This window comes from Cibotium barometz, chromosome 38, assembly GCF_041138505.1.
Source record: "Cibotium barometz isolate CiBa-2024 chromosome 38, ASM4113850v1, whole genome shotgun sequence".
Classification (NCBI taxonomy): Eukaryota; Viridiplantae; Streptophyta; class Polypodiopsida; order Cyatheales; family Cibotiaceae; genus Cibotium; species Cibotium barometz.
The window spans coordinates 22392441-22413375 of NC_141083.1; the positions used below are offsets into that span (position 1 = coordinate 22392441).

The 20935-nt window shown below is 46.7% G+C and overlaps 1 protein-coding gene across 3 annotated transcripts in view; it reads right to left on the minus strand.

The window, feature by feature from the left end:
• LOC147616486 (uncharacterized) overlaps positions 1-19702 on the minus strand; it is a 30485-nt gene extending 10783 nt beyond the window's left edge. Inside the window, exons 1-6 of one of the 3 annotated variants that reach the window (XM_086777556.1) lie at positions 19489-19702; positions 19276-19313; positions 18471-18663; positions 18223-18270; positions 7318-7494; positions 6911-7006 (exon numbers count right to left, since the gene is read on the minus strand). In XM_086777556.1, the coding sequence (XP_086633682.1) occupies positions 6911-7006; positions 7318-7494; positions 18223-18270; positions 18471-18663; positions 19276-19313; positions 19489-19602 (666 nt within the window). In that variant the 5' untranslated portion in view covers positions 19603-19702. Of the gene's footprint in view, positions 1-6910; positions 7007-7317; positions 7495-18222; positions 18271-18470; positions 18670-19275; positions 19314-19488 lie in introns of all 3 variants that reach the window. The other 2 variants (XM_086777555.1, XM_086777554.1) reach the window with 2 other exon arrangements.
• Between the last annotated feature and the right edge of the window lie 1233 nt (positions 19703-20935).

Genomic DNA, 20935 nt, shown 5'->3' on the forward strand with positions numbered 1-20935 from the left:
TTCGGAGTGACTCCTGTCCCTCGAAGGACGGTTGGTTTTTAGCCCCCGGAAGCCTCCGGAAGCCTCCCACATAGATAGTGGATGGTCAGATTGCGTTCCGGAAAGGAACTGCATTTTCCCGCTATGGCGAGCTTTGGCGACGAGAGAGAACCAGAACCATGGGACCAGAGTGCACCAGGCAGCCCAGCTAGGGCACCCGGCTTGAGTGTCACAGGCATGTTCCAGCAGATGATGCGAGCAATCGCAGACCAGACAACCAAGTTGGATGTGCAGAAGGCGCGGATTTTGGCTCTGGAGGAGCGTTCTCGCTCTCCAGCGTCGCGTTTTCCATCTCCTCCTCCCTCTCCTTCCGTATCCCAGATACCAGATCCTCGTCACAGGGACCCTCTCGCGGGGTCACAGCCGCAGCCAAGCTCCTTGCTTGAGATGCAGATGCGTGCATTGGAGATTCGACAACGAGAAGACGACACCATGCGACGAGTGGAACACGAGCGTTACCTCCGAGCTTTGGACGCCAGATTGACACCGGCGGCGCCCTCGAATCATTTTCCCGAGAAAATGAATTTCAGTAAGTATAACGGTAAACTCGATCCCACTACTCTGTATTCATGGTTACATCAATTTGAAGCTTACTTTGCCGCAGTTAGGAAAATAGATATTGACAAAGTGATCTTAGCTAGTTGGTACTTGGAAGGTGAGGCCATTCCTTGGTGGACTCAGTGGGCTCATGCCCACACCAGAGCAGGTATGGCAGCTTATGGGTGGGACGAGTTCGTCCGCGACCTTAAGCAGCGGTTTCTACCGCCCCACTACCTTGAGCGACTCGAAGACGAGTTCAGGGGAGCGCGTCAGAACGCGCAACCAGTCCTTCAGTTTGCCAATAAAATTTCGACCTTGTGTCTACAATTAGGCTTATCTGATACGGACAAGAAAGGGCAGTTTTTGTATGGCCTGGACACGCAAATCCAATGGGAGGTGCGTATGTTTAGGCCAGCCACCTTTGAGGACGCACTCTCGCTTGCGCAGAGTGCAGAAATGAAACACAATGGTGGCAAGCCCAAGACTTCCCAGCCGGCTTCTCCCAAGGCTAACACCTCGGGGGGCAAAAGCCAGAACCAGACGGGATCTTCCCCAGGACAGAGCCCGGGAGCCTCTGGCTCCAAGAACTCGAACAATGCGTCTAAGCTTACTCTAGACCAGAAAGCGGAGGCAGGCAAGACAGGTGGCAAGTTGAGTGCTGAGGAGCTTTCTCAGTACAGGAAGGAGGGTAGATGTTACTTTTGTCACACAAAAGGACATACTTCTCGGGATTGTCCGAAGAAGCCTCCAAAGGCCGCCGCCGCCTCCACAGCTTCCGTGGTGAGCACAGCTCCCACACAGACCCCAGCGGCTACCCCTAGTTCTTCAACCCTCGGTGCTTCAGTTGGAGCAATTATTAGCCGGGAGCTCGAAGATAAGCAGAAGGGCGCCCATGACCAGGAGTATGAGCGCAACGAATTGCTCAAGTCCTTTGGCTACATAGGTGGCCAGAGAGTCGTTGTCTTGTTTGACAGCGGCAGCACGGAGGATGTGATCACGGAAGAGGCCGCTAGGCGTGCCCGTTTCAAGCTGACTCCGGTGGACAAACAAGTTGAGGGTTTTAGCACAGGTATGACAACGAGCGTCAAGTATGAAGCTCTAGGTGCTAAATTAGTAATTCAGGGCATAGAGTTTGTGCGTGACTTTATGGTTGCCCCTCTTGTAGGAGGGGCAGACATAATTTTGGGTATCCAGTGGTTTCACAAGTTTTTTCCTGATGTCAAGTGGGACAAGCACACGTTCCAGATCGATCGGAATGTGTCAAACACCCCGGTGACCATTAAGTGTGAGCCAGGTATTCCAAACTTTCCGCTCATAAGCCACTTGCAGGCTAAGCGAGCAGTCAGGAAAGGCGCACAGTGTGCGATGATTTACATCCAGACAGCCCAGACGGTGGCCAGTGCTTCCGAGAAGTACTCGGTTCTCCATGAAAAGTTCCAGAAGATTTTTCTTCGGGACAGTCTCCCTCCCCAGCTTCCCCCGTCCAGACCGGAGGATCACAAGATTGACCTCCTCCCAGGCTCGGAACCCCCGAGCAAGTTTCCGTATCGCCTTTCTAAGGCAATGGAATCGGAGTTGGACCGCCAACTCCAAGAATTGTTGCAAGCTGGCTTCATCCGCCCCAGCGTGTCGCCATTTGCAGCACCGATCTTGTTTGTCAAGAAGAAAGATGGGTCTTCTCGGTTGTGTGTCGATTATCGTGCACTCAACAAGCTGACTATCAAGAGCAGATTCCCGATGCCTCGAATTGACTATATCCTCGAGAGGCTGAATGGAGCTAAGGTGTTCTCCAAACTGGATTTAAAGAGTGGGTACCACCAGGTTCGGATTGTTGAGGGGGACATCCCCAAGACAGCTTTCCGTACAGAACGGGCCCACTATGAATTTGTGGTTATGCCATTTGGATTGACGAACGCCCCAGCTACATTTAACCGCATGATGATGCGTATTTTTCGGGAGTTGATTGGAGTGTATGTGTTCATAGTTCTGGACGACATACTCATATTTTCAGCTACAGTTGAGCAGCATGACATTGATGTGGAGAAAGTCCTTAAGTTGCTGGAAAGCAACGAGCTCTATGTCAATGAAAAGAAATCAGAATTTTATCTGTTCCAGGTACATTACTTGGGATATATAATTGGTGCTGAAGGCATTCGACTTGATCCGGCTAAAGTGGCCGAGATTGTTAACTGGGAAGTACCTCAGACCGCTTATGACATTAGATCATTTGTGGGTATATGCCAGGCATATTCCACCCACATTGACAAGTTTTCGGATCTCTCGGCAGACCTCACCGATCTGCTAAAGGGAGTGAAAACAAGGAGGCAAAAGATTCGAATGACTCCACAAGCGTTGGAGGCATTCCAGAACCTCAAGGTGGCTTTGTCAGAAGCACCTTGTTTAGCCCTTGCCTCGTGGGACGAACCATTCCAAGTGATCACCGATGCGAGTAACATCGCAATTGGAGGTGTATTGCAACAGAATGGTCATCCAGTAGCTTACATGTCTCGTAAGTTACTGCCCGCCGAAAAGAACTACTCAGTCTATGATCGTGAACTCCTAGCAGTTATACAGGCCTTGAAACATTGGAAACATTTCCTGTATGGCCGTGACTTCGAGGTTCGCACTGACCATCAGGCATTGCGCTGGATTCAAACGATGCCAAGTGCACAGTGGAGTGATCGACAACACCGCTGGAGTCAGATATTCCAACAGTTCGGTGGCATGATTGAGTACCTTCTAGGATAGGCCAATCCAGTGGCCGATGCTTTGAGCAGGAAGGACCTTCAGACCACTAGACTTGACCTTGTCGGTACAGGACTAGAAGACATGAAGCACACGTACGCGGATTCCGAGGAATTCGGTACACAGTGGGAACAGGCATTGGATGCCACAGGACTATGCCATTTTCTGATACGCGATGGTTGGCTTTTCTACAAAGGCCGACTATGTGTCATGAAATCATTCCGGGCAGCTCTTCTCCATGATGCCCATGACGCCATTACAGGTGGTCATAGAGGCATGAATTCGACTCTAGAGAAATTAGAACGGCAATACTACTGACCAAAGATGAGGCGTGATGTGTTTACGTATGTACAACGCTGTGACATTTGTCAAAAGGTGAAAGCTCCTCGTGGAAAGAAGATAGGGTTGTTTCAGCCTTTGCCAATTCTTGAGGGTCCTTTCCAGGACATTTCGAGGACTTTGTCACAAATCTGCCTCCCAGTCCGAGTAAGCGTAATACACAGTGTTTAACTATTGTTGACAGGTTCAGCAAATTTGTTATGCTTATTCCTTGCAGGGCCAATGTGGATGTTGCCCAGCTATTCATTCGGCATTGGTACCCGATTGGTGGGATTCCTAGGACCATAGTGTCAGACCGAGATGCCAAGTTTACCAGTCATTTTTGGAGGGCATTGTTTGATAATTTTGGTACTAAGTTGAATTTTTCCAGTGCATTCCACCCACAGACAGATGGCCAGACAGAGATATACAACCAGTTGGCCTTTGATGTGCTGAAGTGTTATGTCCACGATCAGCAAGGTAAGTGGGAATCGTTTTTGCCTTTAGTTCAAGCTGTTTTGAATGACTCTTTTTCTTCAGCTATTGGCAGGACTCCATATGAGGCAGCGTTTGGAAGGCCTTTCCAGTCGTTGTTAACCAGGACTTCGTCTTCAGTACCGGAGGCGAACAGAGTGACGGAGTCTTACCAGGAGATCCTAGAGTCCGTTAAAGACAGATTGGCTAAAGCGCAAGAGGCCTACACCCGACAGGCCAATAAAGACCGAAGGGACATGAAGTTTTCGGAAGGGGATTGGGTGTATCTTCGGATTATGAAGCAAAGATTAAAGCAGGTAGGCAAGCGATGCCCAAAGTTGTCTTTCAGGAGCTTCGGACCATTTCCCATCCGGAAAAAGATTAATGAGGTGTCTATGCAGTTAAAGCTACCTCCGAGTTGGACTATGCACGATGTATTTCATGTCAGTTGGTTAAAGCCATATGCAGGTCCACCCCCTTCAGAGGTCAAAGACGAAGCGGAACCAGACATTATTGATGAAGCAGAAGTAATGGTTCCAGAACAGATCCTTCTGCACCGTTTCAAGCATGGCTCAGGCCGAAGACTACGACAGTTCCTCACGAAGTTTCAAGACCGAGGAACTCATGAAGCGGTATGGCTCGACAAAGAATTTTTCGAAGACTATCCGGCATTATTGACGGATTATTTGGAGGCTATGCAGCTTCCGTCAAGTTAAGCAGAAGGGGATGTCACGTGCATCCCGCACTTGGATGCCACGTAGACATTTCTGTACAGAAGGTGCAGGACCTGGGATGGTGAACTGGTCCCATGTGAGCCCAGTCCGGGACGAGTCAACCAGGGATCCATCTCAATCGTCCGAGGTCAGGTGTGCATTGTCCTGCACATGAGTCCAAGGTCAGGTGTGCACTGTCCTGCACATGAAGCAGTGCCAGTCCGCGCTGTGAGTCTCCCTCTGGAATGATGTCAGATGTTCTGTGTATCTGGTTTGCAACTGGATGCCAGGCCTCTGTAGGCATGTAGGTTTGCATGTAGAGATGGGGCCAGCCCATAGGGCTACCCCAGTACGAGCTTCCTGAAGCCAGCCGACTGGATGCTAAGTGGAGTATAAATACTCCAGCCCATAATCCATGAATCCATCTCATAATTCACCAAGTGCTCCAAGCAAACAAGGGCCAGGACAGCCAAGAACTTGCTAAAGCAAAGGGGTGAAGGACTGAAGGTCAAGGGCAGGTTTTCCAGCCAAGAAAAGGTCAAGTTTTCTGTATTTGTTTTCAGATTTACATCATTCTAATAAAGCAAATACACCATCCGTGGTGGGGGCCCTACAGAGGGTAATTGGGACCCAATACTGTGTCCTCTCCATCTCCCCCTTCTCTCTCTATTTTCTGCACATCGTCTTTCAGTTTGTGCGTTAATTCCGTCGCGAAAAGAGTGCTGATTTCTGAGTTTTGAAGTACCGATCCTTCTCCGAAGCTTCCGCATATTACATCGCCTGCACCCATTTCGCTACATTTTGAATGCACCACTATTACCTCTCACCCACCAGGAAATTAACCGACTTAGCCGACATCTTGAGACTGCAGACCCGTATCACATTGTTGGATCCACTGTAGCTTCCTACAAAGATGCAGTTTTTATGAGGCTTACAGAGGATGGCTTCATTCAGAAGCCTCGCTGTCGTTATAGACACGAATCAGAGTCTCATCATCCCCTGAGGGTGGAGACTAGGCAAGAGGGCACTACCAGAGAGAACAGAATTTGCCAATTTTGTTTGCTAGAGGTCGAGACAGAGGAGCACTATCATTGCCTCTGGTCATTGATTTTCCAGACCAGCGATGCCTCGGACTCTACCTGATTGAGTAGCGCCTCCGCAGAGATCAGCAATGGAGAGAGGCACAGAGGCAGACCCCAGATACCTCACAGTACACCATCACGAGTTTCTTTCATCCAACCCAAGATGGAGGCCCTCGCTGACGACCACAAGATAGCCCTGACCTGGATGCCTCTACTCGATGGACCAGGTACTGCACACTGACAGAACATGTGCCACAGGTGCCACCCCACATAAAAGGCATCCCCTAGACAGTGATTCAGGTGCAGCAAGATAGATGGCCGAGATCCATTGGTCCAGGGAAATGCTCCACCCCACAGCTTCAGATCCAAGAGATCATCTAGAGATACAAGCCTCCACATGCAGTGGGTGTGGAGAGCCTCTATACAGTCATAGATGTTGAGGACCCACTTGGATCCCCTCACATTGCATCATTGTAGCATTGAACCAGTGGCACTTACAGGGCTGTTGTTTCTTCTCTCAACTCTAGTGGTGTTTTTTCATAATGTTTTTTTCCATGATTTTGTCACTTCATGGACACATTGCAACACTTTTGGTCTCATAGACCCTTCTTTTGTAGACATTAATCTCTCTCTCTCTCTCTCTCTCTCTCTCTCTCTCTCTCTCTCTCTCTCAAGTAAAATGAAAACTCCACTTAAGAATTTTCAGTCAAAATATTCATCAAAACAAGAATAATATAATATATCTAAAAGATTGTAGATTTTATTTTTTAATATATATGTCAATAATTAAGCTCTTTATTATTACAAATAAAATAGACTCTAAATAATAAATTTTAATTAACTTTTCATTGATGAGACTGTTGGATAATAAATGAGTAATAGAATTGTATTACCAGATTATATAAAAAAATAATATCTAAAGAAAATATTATTACTTTGATCATTAATATTTTTTATTAAGCTTGTATTATGTAGAATTGTTTTAGTGATAGAAGTGACCTCTACAGGATGATGGCTCGATTGCATTGTCGATGCCCTAAGTTGTAGCGTTACTACAGCTGGATCACTATGAATAGATCCACTTTCATCCAAAACCTGAATGCATATATATCAACAAACATATGAAGAGTACATCTGACACTTGAAGTTGGGTGCTAAGGATGGATACACAAACAACCCCTGCCTGTGAGAGGGACCCATCCACGCACGCCCACCCAATCACCAATGTGATGGCAAAGGACGCTCAGGATGAACCATCTCTTGTCTGTCCAACTCCCTGCACGTTACATGGGCAGGGAAGTTGTGTATCCAGCCTAATTAGGGAATGTGACAACATCAATGTTAATCTATGTTGAAAATGAACATTGCAAATACTTTTTAGCTGCCATCCTATAGGTGAGTCTGACCTTAAGGCCAAGATAGTCAGGTAAGCCATCAGGGCGAGGCACTTTAATGAACTCATCCACAGCACCAACGGCCGGTATGTAATCGGGTATGAAAGGCCGCAAAATTGTTCCAATTTCCACCTCTTGAGGTTTGTAACACCCAACAAATTGAAATAAGCTCTTGATCTCCTCACTGGCCTGTTTTCTAAATATCAAAATATTAGCATTACGAAAACTACATACATAAATTCAGAGGAGATAAAGAAACAGGCTATTTGTGTAAAAACCATAAATAAGCTCTTAACATCTAATGGAAAGTAGTTGCATATGAGAAAAAACATAGCTTGAAATTGAAAACATGAAAGCCCTGAGTTACCGAAAAGACAGCCATCTAGTGGAAAGTAGTTGCATATAACATAGCTTGAAATTGAAAACATGAAAGCTCTGGGTTTTCAAAAAGATAACCATCAAGGGAACGGTCATGAAGCTCCCGCTGCTGAGAGTTGTGCCCCCCTGCCTTCTCCTCTTCTGCACTGTGGGAAGATCATGTGCGAACGTGGGTGAGCTCTGATTCTTCTTCGTGGAGGCATTGCTCAAGAGTGGAGACTTGAGTATGAAGAACCCGAATCATGCCCTCGGCATGTCTGCGTACCAATAGCCTCCTTACCGAAAGGCAAGTCAACAAAATCCCAAGTGCCATTTATCATATTCCTGCTGCATGGTGTGCATCCAATGATGATCCTTCTGTGCTTCCCCAAAGGAAATAGGTTCCTCGTCATTGCAAGTAGAAGCAATGACAGCATGATCCAAAAAATGCCCAGACATATGGCAAGAACTAGCACGTGTTCAGGGTTGCCCGCTCTCCTAGACGATTCGTTTGTGGATCCCCCCACCACGTTTTGCACCTCTTCCCCCCTTCACCTTCACTAGCACCCCCCCCTCCCCCCTCGCCACCTGCCTGCAACCCTCTCCCCCCTTGCCCAGCCTACACACACCTTCTCCCGCCACCCCCCACCCCCCGCCCCACAAACGCCTCCTCTCCCCCTGCTGCTTCCCATTTCGCTTGCAACGCCCCCGATCCTCCTCCTGTCACACCCCCCCCCCTCTCTCTTCCCTCCTCCTACCCCCTCTAGTGTCTCTCCCTTCCTCGTTTCCCTCCTTTGTAGCCTCTCTGCTAAGCGCTTACCTCCGGCCTCTTTGCCCCTTCCGTCTTCTTCTGGCAGCATTCTTAGTTCTTGGGCATTCTACATTCAGCAAGTCTCGGCCTATTCTCGTCTTCACCCTCAAGAGGACTCCATGGTAGCCGCTCTGTCATCCCCGATCGAGGCCGCCATTGCTTGCTTATCTTTCTCTAAAGCGGACCTTCAGCTTGCTACGACTATTGCATCATTAGAGGCCTCCACTCTGGTATACAAGATTGTCGGTAACTACCTTGCACGTAGACAACTCAGAGACCTTCTAGAGGCTATCCTCCTCGGTGGGCCTGCAAAGATCATTAACATTGATCCTTTGGGACGTGGCTACCACCAAGTTGAGTTCGACTTGCCAACGGCGTCAAATCGAGTCATGCAGCTGAGCCCCGTTGCATTGTATACGGCCTAGGCCTTCTTTGCATAGTGACAGCACGGCTTCGACCCATTGGCTAGCGTGTCAGCCTTCCTAGTGACAGTCTACTTCCCGGGCCTCAAGAATCGTCCCTCGCACGGGCAGCTAGGATTCCATCCCTTCGCGATGCGGAGACCAGGTGTAAACCCGTCTACCTCCAAATGACAGGACACTAAGATACAGCTCATGTTGGTAGCCAATTGGGGAGAGATGGCGTCCTCAGAACTGCCCATGTCAAAAAGGATTATGAACTGTCGGCCCTTGGCAGAGCCATAAGCTCGGATCAGGCTTTTCTGTGTGGTTGTTGCCTCACCCTCCTGCTTAGCATCAAGTACCATGGATGGCATGGAATGCATAGAAGGTAAGATCTGAACCGCATTGGTGGTAGCAGGCAGGTCTGGAGGAGCGGGGGATACTGCGGCAACTGTGGCAGAAGGCTCTTTGGAGGCTTGCTCCGCTTGTCTTTTTGGACAATCCTTCTTACCATGCCCAATGGTATGACAGAAAAAACATTTGTTTTTTGACTAATACTGTCTTTGCTCCTCTGGAGGAAGATAGCCTCCAATGATGCCTGCTTGAGCCTTTTCCTCAGGGGTCTTCTTAGGCTTGGATTCCTTACCCCCTGAACTAGAGCTAGGACTGTTGTCTGTCTTAGTGTCTTTAGAAGACGAATTACCCTTCCCTTGTTGGGGTTTGGTACTGGACTGAGATGACTGCTTGGACTTGCCCCCGTTCAGCTTCATTTCTTCATTCTGAGCGAGAGTCAGAGCCCTGTCATATGTACTTGGTTTAAAGTTACGAACTGTGAACCGAATGAGTCCAATCCATGAATTGCTCCATCTTAGCCTGCTCAGATAACCCTAACTGATGTGCTAAAGTAATAACCTTACCAGAAAACTGAAGCACTGGGGATCCGTTCTGTCTGAGTCCATAGAACTCGTCTCTCAGACCAGTCATGTACTGGGACGGGAGAAATCTGGTCTTTAGGTCATCGACAAAGATGTCCCAGTCAAAGGTTGTGACACCTGTGGCCTGGTCTGTATGAATACTAGACCAATGATGCCACCAAGTGACTGCCTCACCAATGAGATGGGGAGCCGCTAAGTGGACTTTGTCTTGAGGGTTTGTGATCCTAGCTAATGGAAAATGAGCATTAAACTGATGAATAAATTGATTAACTGATGAATGATCACACTTACCATCATACTTACTGAAGTTTGGTTGACTGCGAATGATGGTGGTTGATGCTGCTACGGACTGCTGGCTGGTGACACCTATGACTGGGGAGACTGAGGAGAGCTGCTGATACCTCAAGTGTATGGCCTCCTTTTCCCGTTGGTGCTCGAGTAACATACGTTCTCGATCAAGCTCACATTGGTGTTCCCGAGCGGCGAGTTCAGCCTGACACCGGTCTTCGTCGATCTTGCGCTGGGCTTCCTCACAATCCCGTCTTTCTGCTTTTTCTCTTTTCCTTCGGGCCTCATCCTCTCTCCTTTGTTGTTCCATCTGAAAGAAGAGAGAGATGTAGTCAGTCGGGTGCTGCTAGAGGTGTAGAAGGACGTGCTGCTGCTGCCTCCAAGAGTTGGAGACGCTCCATGAGCAGCTGGTTCTGAGCTCTAAGAAGAGCTATGGTGTCTGCTGTCCTTCGGGGGAGACGTCTTCCGGGGCTGATGAGTACTCTCTTATGTAGACATGATGCTGAAGTCGGTGGTCATGCCGGAACGCAATCTAACCATCCAAGGATGCCCCCACGCTAGGATACGGTGTGTGTGGACAATCTGAATCTGATACCAATGTGATATGCAGCGGAAGTCTTTGTATTGGAAGATCTTGTCACACAAATGCTCACACCGTCTTCTGTATCCTGAGTTTCGTGAGTTTAGCAATCCACTTTAATACTTCAAACTTTAAAGAGATATGAGAGAGAGATATGAGAACTGTACACTAGATTGGGTCCCGAATTACCCACTGAAGGGCCCCCTATCTCGATAACGAGATAGTATTTGCTTTATTTCTTTGGAGAGAATGACTGTGGACTGTAGATAAGCCAAACGCAAGATCTCGGAGGATCGGAGATTGGCTGAACTGTACACGGCTGTAGAAACACCTCCATGACCTGATCTCGAGCCTATCCATTCTTCCCAAGGGCATGAGGAAGGGCTGCACACCTGAGGCTGAGAAAAGAAGATGGTGGACTGTTCTACGCTATGTTAGAATGCTGTAATTGAATGCTGTGTTACCTTCACCAAATGACTGTTGCATGTATGGATGATGCATAGAAGGCGGGGTACTGCTGTAGAACTGATGCAAGACTGAAAACGCAGGCTGTAGGACTGAAACGCAGGTTGTTCTGCTGCTGGACAGAAATGCTGGTTGTACAGCTGCTGCTCGACAGGAAACGCAGGCGTGTACTGCTGCTGGACAGAATTGTAAACGCAGAGGTGTACGGCTGGACAGATGCAAAAAACGCTAGCTGAATTCTGGCGTTGAACTGAGGCTGGACTGTATGCTGAATCAGGGCTGATTTGATGCTAGATGCAGGTGCCTAGGGCTGTAGGGACTGCTGAACTGCAGGTCTTGGATGAACAAGGCTGGCTGAAGCAACCTCAAGCAATCCAAGGGCTGGATGAGACTAGTCTAGTGCTGAAGTAGCACACTGAAGACTGAATGATAAACTAAGCCCTATGCAAGCCTATTTATACTAACTAGAGGTTGGTCAAGTTGGCTGGTCATTTAATAAAGTTTATATTTATAAATGACAATAAATGCTAAATAAATACTATAAAATATGGAAAAAACACCAGATAAATCCTAGTAAATTCCCTAAGGCTTCTGGGATGTTCTAAATGATGCACAGGCATATGAATGCATATTATGCAGGATGCAGAGTGCTTTCTAATGCAAACCCTAAGGCTTCTACTTACATGCATGAATGATTCTCTCCAAGTGGGTTAAGGGACTTGACTGACTGACTGAACCGCAGCTCGTGCCTGACTTATCTTGGACTGAGGATGTACAGTGGGGTCACGGCGTACGACAAATATCATCCTACTGGGTTCTAATACTGTACAACTGTTGCACTTCTGATGATGAGCCAGTTTGTCACCATGCACTGAGTGCAGAGTGCATGTGACAACTACAAACTTGGAGCCATATAAATAATGCCTCCAAACCTTGAGAACGTGAATGACAACATAAAGCTCTTTCTCAAGGGTTGGCCAATGAGATTGAGTGTCGTCCAACTTTCGACTCTTGAAAGCAACAGGTCTACCATCTTGGAATAGAGCAGTCCCGATCACAGTCACTCGCGTCATTCTCAAGAACATAAGGCCAACTAGGATCAGGCAATGCTAAGGTAGGGGCTTCTTTGACTTTATCTTTCAAAAGTCTAAAGGCTATATCCAAATCGTTATTCCAAGGGATAGGCTGATTCAACTTACGTCCACGACCTTTCAACAAGTCGGTTATCGGTAGTGCAAGCTAAGAGTACTCCCATTCAGATTTTGTGAAGAAAAACAACAAAACCGAGAAAAGAACGAAGTTGTCCCATTGTCTACGGTATCGGCCAAGCCAAAACCTTCTGAACTCGGTCATAGTAGTCAATGCTCAACTTGTCTCTTGTGATCTTGTATCCCAAGTAAATAATTTCCATCATAAAAAACTCACATTTACTTAATTTAGCATGCAGTCGATTATGTCTTAAAATAGTCAAGACAATCGTGAGGTGTCTAACATGATCCTCAAGAGTACGACTATATACTAAAATATCATCCAGGAACACAACCATGAACTTCCTTCACGAAAAAGATCGTTCATCATTTACTGGAAAGTGACTGGAGCATTGGTCAACCCAAAAGGTAATACGAGAAACTCGTAATGGCCATACCTAGTCCGAAAGGCGGTTCTTTCGACGTGCCTTTCATGAATACGTATCTGGTGATAGCCAGTATGTAAATCTATCTTTGTGAAATACTTTGCTCCAACTAAACGATCAATCAGGTCATCTGATCTAGGAAGAGGATAGCGGTTCTTGATTGTCACTTTGTTCAGTCTCTTGTAATCTACACACATTTGCCAGGTATTGTCCTTCTTTCTCTTAAGTAACATAGGCACACTCCAAGGTGATTTACCACACCCCAAGGTGATTTACTTGGACGGATTTGACCCATCCTTAAATAATTTGCGAGTTGTTTAGCCAACTCATCTTCCTCAATTGGCTCATCCTGTAAGGCGGAATGCTAACAGGTTGAGCACCAGGGACTAGATCAATACGATGATCCACTGTCCTTTCGAGTGGTAAGCTCGATGGCAGCTCCTTAGGAAATACATCTTGAAACAAGTCAAGTAACTTCTTTAACTCTTTACTTTCAAACACACTTAATTCATTGATATCCATAGTAGATATGAGAAATGAAGAAAGTGAAATCAAGACACAGTGGAAAGCAATATACAAAGAAGAATCCATTATATTTCCAAAATCAACGGTATTCACAAGAGGTCCCTGAGAGGGATGTGTACAATCACCTAGGATACAATACTGGGTGTTCCTATGTTCAAAAGAAAGAAGTATGACTAGACCAATCTATATGAACCTTAAGGATCTTAAACCACTCAATCCCTAATAGCAAGTCTACATGTCCTAGGTGCATAACATAGCACTCCAGAATATCTCTCTCGTCCTGAATCTGGATCAGTAGTTTCTCCACCTTTCAATCCCACACTTGCAGACCAACAGGTAGGCGTACCTCGTAGGTATGATCGCTAGGTGTCGTGTCGAGACCCAATTTCTACACAAGTTTGTAATTAACAAAGTTGTCTGAGCTTCCAAGGTCCAGAAGAATGTGGATTCTATGCCCATTCACTTCTCCATAAACTCGAAGAAGATCGTGCAAGCCAAAAACCTTAGCTGAACAGACAATCAGAACATGAACTAAGGTGAGAAAGTACAGTGACTGAAGCACCTGTCAAAGACAACTGGTTGGTTGTCTTCGTCTTGGGTCCTGCGTTGATCTTAGCACCCTTCTTCTTCGGGCACTCGTTACGCATGTGTCCTTTTTCTTCGCAGATGAAGCAACGTCTCTCGTTCTTGAGCTTCAAAGCTTTAAGGAGACGGTTTTTCTTTACTGGAGTCGAAGTAGAATTCTTCGAAGGTTAGTCCGAAGACTTTCCTTCTGTCGTGCTAGCCATCGACGCGAAGAACTTTCTTTTGTGCTTGTTCCCCTGCTCGGTTACGGGTTTGGTTTTGGAAGAGTCGAGACCATCGCATCATCATAAATACGAGCAAAGTGAATGGCCTCGTCCAAAGTTTTGCACTTATTAATCTTGACCTGTAAACAGTATGAGTCGGGTAACCTTGCTACGAAGAAACCCAAAAGAGTTGTAGAATCCATCTTCGTAGCTTTCATCTGCAAGTCTCTAAATTTCTGGAGGTAGACCTCATAAGTGAGGTTTTGCGAGGTCAAGGTCAAATTGACAAACTGAGCAACTATATCGTAGTCATCCTCCTTCTTGAGGAATTCCTTTCTGAAGACTTCTTCATACAAGGCCCAGGTTGTTAGTTCAGGTTTGAGTTCTTTCCACCAGAGCAAAGCTTTGCCCGAGAGAAAACCTGTTGCCAACTAAATCTTTTTGTCATCACCATATGGATGAAACTGGAAGTAGAGCTGCCACTTATGTAGCCACATGTCCACAATCTCCTTGGTACGCTGCTTTTGCTTGCTCCCAAACTGTTCCGGAGTAATGTTCGGGCCTAAAGCAAACGCCAAGGTATCCATACCCGAGAGAGTAGACAAGGTAGTGGTCAATAAAGAGATGGAATTCTCCAAAGCATGCATCTGTGTTGCGACCTGTACCTGACGCTCCGTGAAAGAAGCCTCGAAAGTAACTTTAAACTCCTGAAAATCAGATTTAGTTACAAAATCTTTGGAAAGATCGCCATCGGCGGCCTCGGTAGCAGCAAGTCTTCATGTGCGGGTGCAGGTTCCATCTCAGATGCTTGGGTCGACATCTCGAAGTGGGAAAAATTTAAAAGTGAGAGAAAAACTTGGCGGCAAGCAAGAGATGGTGCAAGAGAACTCCAGAAGATGTGTGGCTAGAAGCCCACTCTACACGTAATTTATATGCCCCCCCAAAAGCATTTGTTTTGTCGTGTGGCTTTTGTGTTTTTTTTTTTTACTTCTACATGGGATTGCTTTTTAGCTTTCCTTGGGTTTTTGTTTAAACACACTACTTGCGTTTTAAAAATGTAAGGTTCTTTTTGTTTAAAAAACGAAAAGTATCGGGGGGAAAAAAACATAAGCTTTAAAAAAACGCTCTTGTCAACTACCCACCACCTGTCTGCAAGAAGCTTTTCGCCATCACCCACGAACAGCCGCAGAGCCGCCCGAATACGCCGACAGATCTAACAGGCTGTTTTCCACGAACAGCCGGTAGCTGACAAGCTGTCTCTCCATCTCTCTTTTGCTGATTCACACAGTCGATAGAGTTTCTCTTACTTCTCTCTTTCACTTCCTGATTCACAGCCTACTCTTCCTGATTCACAGCCTACTGCACTCTTGCTTCTCTGCTTGCCAATAAAGCAACTCTTCACTTGCTAATCAAAGCGACCCTTTCCATGAGCACAACCCACTCCGGTTCCAACAATGCAACTAGAAACCATACGCTGAATTTTGAAAAAAAACAGCAGTATTACATGAAAAAACAGCAATCATCTCGAACTCATACCTCTTTCTTCTCTACCTACCAACTTGCACGCTCTTCAAGGCATGCTATGATACCACTATCAAATCCCCACAGATCTCCTCGTAGAGCGCTCCTGAAACACAACTCAAAACCTGCTCCAAGCTTCCCCAAGCCTCAAAGCTAGTTTTGTGTGCGTGTTGCACATGGTAGATACACTCTGTGCACATGGCAGTGATGAGCGCCTATGAACGGAAGGGTTAGGGGGGCCAACCATATCTGAAAGAGCTATGGCAAAGAGACAACAAGTGAGGTTATTGGCAAGACCAAAGTGAGGAAAGTTGCAAATGAGGGAGGCGCACAATGCGGGATCTGCGGGAGGAAGTTGGATGGTAGCCAAACCTGTCAAGCCTAGGGTGGTGAGCTCGAAAGGAGTGAAGAGGGAATGGAGAGGTGGGCTTGGGAATGGGTTAGGCTCATGGAAGTTAATGTAAAAAGTGTACTAGTGACAATTGCGGTATGGGGCGATTTGGAAAGGAGTAATGAGAAGATTTGAAGGAGTTGGGACAGCTTGTGGCAAGTGGGTTGGTGGTTTAGGTTCCTCATCAAATGGCACGTAGGTTGGGTTGTTGGTGTCAGACCTAGGTGAGGGGGTGGAGTAGGGAGAGCCTTGAGGGGTGGTGGTGGAAGAAGAGGGTAAATCAATGTTATCCACCAGAACGTCATCATCCGTGGCAATGGCAATGAAGTCCAGCAAAGCCACGTGGAGCGGAAGAGGTAGACATGTTCCGGCTCTTGATGAGGCTGCAGTGGACAACGCTAGGTTGGCCCGGTTTGAAGTGGAGACAAGGGAGGTGAGGAAACTAAAGTGCATATTTCAGGCCGGAGCTATAGGGTGTCTACATTAGAAACTTGTGTAGAGGGCAAACAAAGAGGTTGTGTGGTAGTAGTAAGGGTTGGACCGGCAGGTGAGCCCATGCAAGCAAGAGGTGTTTCAAAGTGTGAGCTTGTACCGGCAAGGGTTGTGTCGAAGAATGACGTTTGTTGTTCCACACCAATAGAAATGTGCTTGGTCCCCAAATATGAAGCTTTGGTTGGAAGAAAAACTTGGACCTGCAGCATGTGCCCCATAGAAGGAGATTAGGCCAGCAAACAATCGAGGACCGGCAGGGGTACCGAAGATGTAGCTCGGGTTTGCAAAAAATCATGAATGTGGATTGAAGCTCGGGCCGACATAGGGAGTTGTGCCAAATTGTCGGTGCGTGCACCTCATGTATCCGTCTCACTGGTGCACTTCAAGAGATCTGTTTCTAGATGGTCCACCGAATGCCCAATCGGGACGGTCCAGTGTGGGCACCCTGACAAGAATATTGCAAACATTACTTACTCCTACGAGAAATTGTTACATGCCCCTCACTGCACCATGCATACCTAGTAGTGGTCTTAATGAGTCGGATCATTTTAATGGTTCCTACGGAAGCGGTGGAGTCGATGGAGGCGGTGGCATCTCCTATCTTTGGCGAATGCTCATCTAGATGATAGTGCGGTGCCGTCAATGTTGGTGCGTGCACCTCTCATGTATCAATTGGTGGTGCGCTTTAGGAGATCTGTTGCTAGATGGTCCGCCAAATGCTCCTGCCGGGACAATCCAATGTCGGACACCGCAGTACGGTCCAGCCGGGACGGTTTAATGTGGACACCCTTAGTGGCTACACCATATTGGGTTGGAGCGGTGGAGCATCATTTGCACCAATGCTCCAAGTTAGGTAGTAGGGGATGTTATGTGCACATTCTCCCGAGCGTGATGTGGGCATGGTTCTACCCATTGGCCAACTCAGAGGTCGAGTAAGTACCAGATTCATGTGTTTGTAAGCGCTATTGTGCTAGGCACCCAATGAGCAGCCCAATGTGGACAAAGTTACTGGGTGACATACTTAGTTGAATAGGATATGCCTTAAGGGAATAACGAACCCGCTTTCGGTGAAGTTAATGACAAAAATGTTTCTCTGTTCGAATCCAGGGACGGCTCAAGCTGCCCCTGACCCTGGCTCGGGGGGGGAGGGGGGGGGGGGGGAACTTAGTTGGACATTATTATTAGGGTTGGTAGATTTGGTAGCCAACTCACCAACATTAGACACTATAAATAGGAGTCTAGGCCTTGATCATATTCATTTGATCAATCAATCATCATTGAGTCATTGAGAAGTCGAGCATTGCTACCATTGAGTATCTCTATTCAGCATTGTGTATATTTCATTTTAGTAATACATGGACGTATTGAGCATGAAGAAGCAGCAGTTTTTTCAATCCTTAGAATATGTATCAATTGAACCTCTTTAAATGAGTTAAACAAGGCTTCAATTGAACCCCACCTTGTTTTAAATGGTCAGACTTACATGACCAAATTCCCACAACACCTGCTCAACCAATAATAATGCATCTCCTTTGACAATCAGCCCCTCTGAATTCCTTGTTATTTACATTTTCTAAGGTTTGCATGGGTTTAAGTCTCTGGTTGCCGGTGTGGGTCCCAGTTGGATTTATGAGGATATGATTTTCCAAAGTGTTATTACCAGCCAAACCAGCCAGAAATCATATGCAAGAAAAGAGGATCTTAAGGGTTTCCAAACTCAGCTAAAATACCTGCAAAATCTTCGAAGAGATGACCAAGGTTTCTGCTCTGTTTCCAGCCTGGTTTGCACAGAGACACGGTGAGGTTATTTTAACCAAGCTTTATCTCTGTACTTCATTCTCATAACAGTAAAGAAGATACTCAGAAAAGGAAGAAGAAGGGGGAAAAGGCGGGGGGGGTGGGGGGGGGGGGGGAAATCAATGCAATGCCATAAAAGCAGGTTCTATTATCTGAATGTATGTCACAGGTACAAACTTACATCAAGTTCCGCAGTTTCTGACAACTCATTCTCTGATCCGTCATGATTTTCAGCCACTCTTTTGGAAAACGTTGAGGCCGATTTTAGGGGCTGTGGAGCGTCATCATCTGAGGAATCGAAAGAGCTCGTTTGTAGGAAGTCTTTCTCACACAGCATGCTTTTGTTTCCAGGCTTCGCAAACAGTGTCTCATCCCTGCTACTTCACAAATCCAAAAAAAAAATGATGTCTCCACCAAGAAACCTAGTACACTGTGAGCTCCTTATGATGATTATCTTATGCATGTGCAAGGCTATGGGCTAGTGGTTTGGAAGCCTCTGTACGGGGGAGTAAGTTGCATGCAGGACGTGGGATCTCCACACTCATTCTTTTGTACATCATTAACCCCAAAAGATTAGCATGAAACTTTAATACATTTTGAGTTCCTCATGATGATTGTTGAAGTTGGTCTAGTGATTCAAACGCCTCAACCTCCAATATGTATAGGGAGGAATCTATGTTGCATGGAGGTGAAATGTGGTATCACCATACCACATGCTAAGGACATCATCATAAACCATGGAATGTGCTTTACTCTAGAAAGACAGGGAAGAGCTATGGATTCCTAATGCCGTGTTTAGATGAAATCTCCATCAGCGGTGGGATGGCATGCTTGGGTGGGATGTAAAGCTTGGTATGTTAGTTGGCTAAGTGGTCACTGGGGAGTGAAATATCCCATGTTACTCTGGTTGGTGTGCCATAGACATGCTTAGAGGCTAACATTAAATTACTAATAAAGCTGAGTTCTAGGATGATGAGATTGTTTACCCGTCCAGCAGCTGGGAAGTGGATGCAAATCTGCCTGTCTGTGAGGCAACCAAAGAGCGAAAAACCTTAGAATTAATCAGTTGATGATTTTGGGAAAAGGGGGCCGGGGCGGGCAAGGAGGAAGAGAGGGGGGGTTGGGGTTGTGTGTGTGTGGGTGTGCGCGCGCGCGCGCGTGTAAGGAGAGAGAGAGAGAGAGCAAGGAGAAACCCTAACCTGTGGAGAGAGGGTGTCGTTCGAGCCGAAGATACTGCTGCTCGGCGTGTGCTGTGCCGATCGCCGACTCATCAGCCTATCCCCGTGAGGTGACGGCGGCCAATCACAATCCATGGTAACTCTCTGCTTGATTCGTCTTCTGATGAGCACACACAAGCAAGAAAGGGCTTTGAGCTCATTGCCAACCTCCAAGGTCGATTTGAAATACAAGTAGCCTCCAAAAGTGCATGCAATGATCCCATAAAATTCACATTTATGGACAAACTCCACTCGGGTGTCTACTTTAACATCTGAAGATGGTGGAAGTGTTCAGAGTGCGATCGGATTTGACTGTTACGTGTCGTGGGCATGTTAAAGGGTAGTGGGTTATTGGTGCGTTTATTCCACTCGTGTAGTTGCATGCCCCTTGTACGTCGACGGGTGGTAGACAACTTGGGCCTTGCATGGCGGTGGCCTCTACTGGATGGCTTCTATGTGGGGATGAGGGGGCGTGTGGATGGGGGGGGGACTGGGATCTGGAGGCAGAGGAGGAGATGAAGCACAGAGGTGAGGACGTCGAGGCGGAGTGCGTGTTTCGGATTGGCTGAACGAAAGACTCTGTAATCAAGTGAAGAGCAAGGTATGTTTGAAACTTGACCAAGATTTCATTAGAAAGCCAAATAGGGTTGTTTTTTATGTGTAGCGTATTTCTTTTTTGCCTGGGCAAGCCTCCATCGAAGGGCGAACTAGGTAAATGGCTCCAAGAAAGCATTCTATGTTTTTTATGGTAGCCAAATAGGGTTGTTTTCTATGTGCAGCGTATTTCTTTTTTGCCGGGGCAAGCCTCCATCGAAGGGCGAACTAGGTAAATGGCTCCAAGAAAGCATTCTGCATGGCTGCAATCTCTAAGATCTTCTACTTGGGGAAGGGTTTTTCAATGTGCTGTTTATCAAAGGTCAATCTGTTTCTGAGTTGTTTACTAAGGGACCCTTGTTCTTTGGCAAAGGTTGGTGCATGTCTTTCCTTTTGATCCCTTGTTTGATGTCAATAAAAGTCTGCAGAATGCATGCCCTGTTTGGGTAAAAGTGATAGGGCTTCCTCCCTGGCTTAGACCTACGTTACGTGATATAGCTCAATCCCTTGGTTCTGTGTTATACGTTCCTGGTGATGAGATAGGAGGGAGGCAGGGCAATAGTGTCTGCATCACTTGGAATCCAGCTAAGGAAACTCCAAAATCTATGGAGGTTGATTTAGGTCAATTGGGTAAGGCCTCAAATTTGAAGCTTTCCCTAGTGCTTGCTTCAGATGTGGGACCTTTGGGCATATTGCTAAAGATTGCCCTGACTTAGGATCTACGAGGGACGAGGTTAAAGAGGCTAATCGGGGAGGGAAGTGACAAAGAGAGAGTACTTCTGGAAACTCAAAAGAAAAAGTCTAAAGGGAATAATGTTGGAATCTGGGGAGAACA